The sequence below is a fragment of the Nansenia antarctica genome (assembly GCF_963989245.1).
Source record: "Nansenia antarctica genome assembly, chromosome: 16".
NCBI classification, from domain to species: domain Eukaryota; kingdom Metazoa; phylum Chordata; class Actinopteri; order Argentiniformes; family Microstomatidae; genus Nansenia; species Nansenia antarctica.
This window is the reverse complement of record NC_137686.1, coordinates 26,768,333-26,775,759: the sequence shown is the minus strand read 5'-3', so window position 1 is coordinate 26,775,759 and position 7,427 is coordinate 26,768,333. Positions and strand designations below refer to the sequence as shown.

Below are 7,427 nucleotides of genomic sequence, written 5' to 3'. Positions count from 1 at the left end.
TGATATAAAACATGACAGTGATAGTGATAGGTACAGTATGGCAAGTAATAATAATAATAATAATAACTTTTTATTTGTATAGCACTTTTCCTGCAAACGTTGCAGCTCAAAGTGCTATTAAGTATATACAGTTATACAGATATATAGGAGAGGATAGTAGTAAGCTATGTACAGTTACGGTAGCTATGCACAGTATGGTGTATACCGATGTATAAATAGAGGCTATATTACAAATTATACTATATGAATTATTTAGTATTTGTAAACAGCAGTAGTGCAAAGGGTAATTGAGTGTTCACATTACATATAAACATAATATAGCCACAGGTGGTCTGTGGACCTGGGTTATTGGATACCATATAATAACAATAATAATAATAATAATAATAATAACTTTGTATTTGTATAGCACTTTTCCTGCAAACGTTGCAGCTCAAAGTGCTCCAATCATTTTATAATCATAATTTAATCATTTAGTCATTTAAAGGCAATATTAAAAAGATGGCTTTTTAGTCTTGACTTGAACATATTGGCTGAGGTTGCATCCCTAATGTAAACTGGCAGTGAGACACAATCTGAGTGCATGAAATGAGAATGCAGCCTCACCAAATCTCTTCTTTTGTACATGTGGTACACAGAGAAAGCCAGCGTCAGAAGACCTGAGAGCTCTATTGGGCTGATATGCTAGCAAAAGGTCTTTCAGATAATCTGGTGCTGTGCCAGTGAGAGCTTTATAAACAAGCAGAAGGATCTTGAACTCTATTCTGAACTTAACAGGAAGTCAGTGTAGAGTCTATAAAACAGTGTTATATGAGCTTGTCTGCTTTTTTGGTTAAAACTCTTGCTGCTGCATTTTGGACTAATTGCAGCTGGCCAATAGCTTTGTATTTGTATTTGTATTGTGTCTAATCTGTCATGTCTAAACGATGTGTGTGTGTGTGTGTGTGTGTGTGTGTGTGTGTGTTCCTCTGTCCAGGTACTTCACACACAGACACACCTGGGAGGACGCAGAGAAGGACTGCCGGGAACACAGCTCCCACCTCACCAGCCTCACCTCCGCCAACGAACAGGAGTTCATCAACGGTGTGTGTGTGTGTGTGTGTGTGCATGTGTGTGTGTGCGTGTGCGTGTGTGTGTGTGCGTGTATGTGTGACAGAGAGAGAGAGAGAGAGAGAGATCCAAAGTACACAGTGTGTGTGTATATTTAAGTGTTTATAGATCCATGAGTGTTTCTGCAGGGTCAGTGCTAAGTGAAAATTGTTGTTGTTGTTGATGTTGTTGTTGTTGTTGTTGTGGTTGTCAGGTATGGGTCATGACAACGCGTGGATCGGTCTGAACGACCGCACGGTGGAGGAGGACTTCCAGTGGACCGACTCCAATGACCTGGTGAGCCTCCTCCCTCCTCCCTGTCCATGTTTACCACCCACTCAAGGGCCAGTCTGGGACTCGAAATGTGGACTTTTAAGTTAATGATATATTAGATTAGATTAGATTAGATTTGATTAGATTAGATTAGATTTGATTAGATTTGATTAAATTAGATTTGATTAAACTTGATTGTCATTGTAGAGTACAAAGTACCAGACAATGAAATGCAGTTTAGCATCTAACCAGAAGTGCAAATAGTGATATAAGAACATGATAGTGATAGGTAGGGTATGGCAAGTACGGTAGTTAGAGGTACATACAGGAGAGGATAGTAGTAAGATATGTACAGTTAAGGTAGCTATGTACAGCATGGTGTATACAGATGTATAAATAGAGGCTATATCAAAAAAAGGTATGTGCTAGGGGTGGGCATCGACGATCGATAATTGATCGATAAGGATCTTGGTCGATCACAAAATAAATTTTTGTGATCACATTTTGTGATCGACCAAGATCCTTATCGATCAATTATCGATCAATTATCGATCGTCGATGCCCACCCCTACTATGTGCAATGTGCAAACATAATGTTGGTATGTGCAAAGGTAGTATTTGTAAACAGCAGTAGTGCAGAGGGTAATTGAGTGTTGACATTAACCTGGGATGTGTGCAACCGACAGTAGTGCAAAGGCAGGCGAGGGTGGGGAGGGGTTCTTCATCAGAGTGTGTCATCGATTCTGGAAGAATGTCACTTATAAATGTCTCATGAGCCTCATGAACACAGGAGCTGGTCGTCCTCCTACGAATGGTGGTGTAAAACTTAACAACCGGGGCGGCTGTGGCTCAGGAGGTAGAGCCGGCGTCTAATGATCGCAAGGTCGGCAGATCGGCGATTTGAACCCCGGCCGGCCGGTGTCGAGGTGTCCTTGGGCAAGACACTGAACCCCAAATTGCTCCCAATGAGCGGGCCGGCCGGCCGGCGCCTTGCATGGTAGCTTTCCACCATTGGTGTGTGAATGAATGTGTGTGTGAATGGGTGAATGAGAGGCCGTTGTAAAGCGCTTTGGAATAAGGCGTCTATGTAAGTCAGTCCATTTACCATTTGACGTTGTGTCTCTGTGCAGGTGTATGAGAACTGGAGGGAGAGCCAGCCTGACAACTTCTTTGCGGGCGGGGAGGACTGCGTGGTGACCATCGCCCACGAGGACGGCAAGTGGAACGACGTGCCCTGCAACTACAACCTGCCCTACATCTGCAAGAAGGGCACAGGTGAGACCTACACCTGACCTACACCTGACCTACACCTGGCCTACACCTGGCCTACACCTGGCCTACACCTGACCTACACACTGTTCTAATAACCTGTCACAACCTGCCCTACATCTGCAAGAAGGGCACAGGTGAGGCCTACCTACACATTGTTCTAGAAGGGCACAGGTGAGGCCTACCTACACACTGTTCTAATAACCTGTCACAGAAGATAATAACATACGCCATTTAGCTGACGCTTTTATCCAAAGTGACTTACATTGCAGTGAGTGCATACATTTTCAGTATACAGTATGGTCCCAGCGGGAATTTCTATATCTATTTTTTTTTAATATAGTACCAAGTCCTTGCCTTATATCTGACAGAATAGACACCGGCAAGTCCCCTTAATAATAATAATAATAATAATAATAATATCTTGGTTTTCTATAGCGCCTTTCACAAACCCAAGGACGCCTTACCGATTTTACAGAAAGAAAACAGAAAGCACAGCTACAAAACTAAACTAGGGGCCAAAGGCCTTGGTGAGCAGATGGGTTTTGAGGGCTGATTTGAAGGTGTCCAGGGTAGGCGCATTGTGGATCACTGTGGGGAGAGAGTTCCAGAGGGTGGGTGCTGCCACACTGAAGGCTCTGTCCCTGAAGGTCCGTAGGTTGGTTCATTGACGACCTATTCTTGTGCAACTGCGAGATGATTCACTTACTGCAACTCCAAGATGATTCACATCAACATGATTCACTTACAAGATGATTCACTTACTTAGTCACATGTAGTTGTTGTAAGTCGCTTTGGATAAAGGCGTCTACTAAATGCCACAAATGTAAATGTTAATGTAAAATGCACACGTACTGTAGGACTAAATACCTCCCAACTTGCTTGCTCAACGTATCTGAAAAGACAACAACCAAGAAGCTATATTTATTGACCTGAAGATGACATACGAAATGTATACAGTTCACATCTGTGAAGTGTCTCACTAGAGAGGACCCATCTTCCTCGAAAACATCCACAATCATCCTTCCTTCATTCTGACAACAGTGTGGCTGGAAAATGGCAAGGCACAGGCTTGACTTCGAGTGTATAAAAGCGTAACTGATAGCCTGACACGCTCGTGAAGCCAGGGCAGAACGCCCCCCCCCCCCCCGTCTTGTCAACAGTATCAACGTTGATGTTAAATCCAACTGGATGTTATTGACCGCCGGAAGACCCTGTGTCGACCGTCCTCTTCCCTTTGCTGCATCGACGGAAAGAGAGGAGAGAGAGAGAGAGAGAGAGAGAGAGAGAGAGAGAGAGAGAGAGAGGAGAGAGAGAGAAGAGAGAGAGAGGAGAGAGAGAGGAGAGAGAGGAGAGAGAGAGGAGAGAGAGGAGAGAGAGAGAGAGAGAGAGAGAGAGGAGAGAGAGGAGAGAGAGAGGAGAGTGAGAGAGGAGAGAGAGAGAGGAGACAGAGAGAGGAGAGAGAGGAGAGAGAGGAGAGAGAGGAGAGAGAGACAGGAGAGAGAGAGAGAGGAGACAGAGAGATGAGAGAGAGACAGGAGAGAGAGAGAGGAGAGAGAGAGAGAGGAGACAGAGAGAGGAGAGAGAGGAGAGAGAGACAGGAGAGAGAGAGAGGAGACAGAGAGAGAGAGAGGAGACAGAGAGAGGAGACAGAGAGGAAAGAGACAGGAGATAGAGACGAGAGAGAGAGATGAGAGAGCTTTTTCTAACCCACTCAAAATTCCGCCCAGATAGAAACTAATCAATAGGCCGCCTGTCACACCACAATAGCAGTATGAAAAGGCTGGCAATTTCCTCTCGCGCTTTCTTCCACACAAGTGTCAAGACAGTGTACGCTCAAATACCGCTGACAATGCGCGCCTCATACACGGCGCATACATGGATTGTACTTCCTCAAATTCCTCATCGATTCAAAGAGCGAACGCTCTATTCTCTGTCTCTCAGACTGCTCTTACAGTACGGGTGGTGTGGGTCAGAGGAGCGCCACGCTGTGTCAACATGACATTCAACGCTGCCACCGGACCTTTGTCTCTCTCTCTCTCTCTTGTTTGCTCCTCTGGAATTCCCACAATGATTCCTTTTGTTGGGTATCCTTGATACTCCCTCTCTCTCCATGCACACACACACACACACATACACACACACACACACAGACGCATGTACGCATGTACGCACACACACATGCGCACAAACACAAATGCAGGCGCACACTCACACACACATGAACGCAAACACAAGCGCACACATATACACACACACACGCACACAGAGACACAGACACATACACACACACACACACACACACATGCACACAAACACAAGAGCAAGCGTGTGCGCACACACACGCACGCAAACACAAGCGCATGTGCACACACACAGACACAGACACACACACACACACACACCCACACACACAACCAGTTCGGCCCCCTCTGAATGGGCATGTGGCATTGTTGAATAAGACCCAAAGCAAGGATTTATGAATCCAGACTCAACCTGAATAAGGAGGGGAGGAAGATGGATGGAGGACAGAGGAATAAATAGACGGAGGGAAAGAAAAAGCAACAGACATGGATGGAGGAGAGGGGAGAGGACGAACGTCAGAGAGGCGGTGAGTTATCAAGGGACAATGACAGAGAGAAAGAGAGAGAGATAGATGGAGAGGAGGGGAGAGAAAAAGGAGAGAATGGAGGGACAAAGAAAGAAGGCCCTCACTCTCTCTCTGTCTGTCGTTTTGCCTGGAGATCTCTGGGAGCTCTTCTGTCTCTCCTTGGCTCGGCGATGCTCCTGTCTGCTGCAGAGCTCCAGGTTTACTCCCTCTGGACCCTGACGGCCTTCAGGAGAAGCTGCTCGCTGGTGCCATTCAGTCACAAGACTGCCACCTAGGGAGAGAAAAGGGAACTGCAACTGGACTTCAATGGAAAACTCTCTCCACTGGAGAATTCTCTGCTTTTTTAGTCAGTCAGCTTCATCTTTGAATGAATGAATGAATGAATGATGAAATTAATGTTATTTGACACGTTTTTAAAATGGGTCTTATACAGTTATCGGCTCCAAAGGAGCCTAAAAAGCATGTAGATAGCATGTATAAAAGAGATAGAAACGTCAAGGATAAAACAAGAAAGCCAGAGCCCTATTTCCATGGTGGTCCTTTGATGTTACAAGATGTAGAAAGGTAGAGAGATAAAAAAGGAGAGAGGTTCTTTGCCTGTCAGAACCCGCCCCCCATGACGATGATTGATTGATCTCCAACCAATCACATTCTTTCTTTCAGTGCTGTGCGGAACCCCGCCCGCCGTGGAGAACGCCCACCTGATAGGCCGGCGGCGGTCCCACTACGACATCCACGCGGTGGTGCGCTACCAGTGCGCCGAGGGCTTCTACCAGCGCCACATCCCCACCGCACGCTGCCGGGCCGACGGCACCTGGGACCGGCCCAAGATCATCTGCACCAAGTGTGAGTGACAGGAGAGACAGATGGGCCTGCGTTTAGATTAGATTTAGATTACATAATTACATCCTGCTTCCTGACATCAGCTTCTTTTATACTTCTGCACATTAGATACTGTATAGAAACTACCTCACTGTATATAGCCCATAAATGTATATACAGAGACAGATGGGCCTGCGTTTAGATTTAGATTACATAATTACATCCTGCTTCCTGACATCAGCTTCTTTTATACTTCTGCACATTAGATACTGTATATAAACCACCTCACTGTATATAGCCCATAACTGTATATAGCCCTTAACTGTATATACCTCTAAACTATACTGATGTCTACAAAACTACCTCTGCACATACTAAGATGTCTCTCTCTCTCTATCTCACTCTCTCTGTCTCTCTGTCTGTCTCTCTCTCTCTCTCTGTCTGTGTTTGTCTCTCTCTGTCTCTCTCTCTCTCTCTCTCTCTCTCTGTGTCTCTCTCTCTCTCTGTCTCTCTCTCTCTCTCTCTCTCTCTCTGTCTCTCTGTCTCTCTCCTCTCTCTCCTCTCTCTCTCCTCTCTCTCTCCTCTCTCTCTCAGATCCTAGTCAATAGTCCATGACCATTACTTTATGCATGCCCCTTAGTAATGTGGTCTGTAAGAGTAACAAGATGTTTTATCTCTTTAATGGCTGGTTTCACAGACATGGCTTAATTAAGCCTAATCCTAGATGAAACAGCATCTTCAATGGAGATTTTACATTACATTGAAAGTCTGTGTGATTTAGTCCAGGGGGGTATTCCATTAACATTAACATCACTGAAGGAAAATCCAGGCTTATTTTTTGTGAGAAAAGTTGCGAGACTTTGTGAAACGGGGCCCTGACTGTCTCGACCCCCCTGTGTGTCCCCCCTGTGTGTCCCCCTCCCCCCCTCCCTCAGCCCGGCGGTCCAACAGGTACCGACGCCACCACCATGGCCAGCGCAGGGAACGCCGGAACCACCGGAGACACGAGGGCCACCGGGCGGGAGAGGACACACACAGCCACTACTGAACCAAATACTACAGTACCCACAATGCCCCACCTGCGCCTGAGCCCTGACCTCTAACCCCCTAGGGCTCAGGAGACAACCAACCGACCGAGCCCCCCCCCCCCCCCCCCCCACCCCTGCAAGGACAATAGTTGATATCTGAACTACGCTAGTTTTTTTTCCGCGCGCCGCCTTCTCAGTATGTCAGTTTGGGTCTCATTCTAACTTGAGAGTTTAATCGTGAGATTTGACGAAATTCTCTACTACTGTAAATCTCTCACCTCGACGTCAAACAAAATGAGTGGTGCAAAAGTGTGGTTATGAGTTAATAAAAGTGA

The 7,427-nt window shown here is 46.0% G+C and overlaps 1 protein-coding gene across 1 annotated transcript in view; it reads left to right on the top strand.

The window, feature by feature from the left end:
* LOC308171658 (neurocan core protein-like) overlaps window positions 1–7,112 on the top strand; it is a gene marked incomplete at both ends in the record, with an annotated part of 10,336 nt that extends 3,224 nt beyond the window's left edge. Inside the window, 5 exons of the mRNA XM_080546533.1 lie at window positions 977–1,083; window positions 1,304–1,386; window positions 2,493–2,637; window positions 5,906–6,088; window positions 7,000–7,112. Of these exons, the coding sequence (XP_080402659.1) occupies window positions 977–1,083; window positions 1,304–1,386; window positions 2,493–2,637; window positions 5,906–6,088; window positions 7,000–7,112 (631 nt within the window). The remainder of the gene's footprint in view (window positions 1–976; window positions 1,084–1,303; window positions 1,387–2,492; window positions 2,638–5,905; window positions 6,089–6,999) is intronic.
* Window positions 7,113–7,427: the final 315 nt, after the last annotated feature.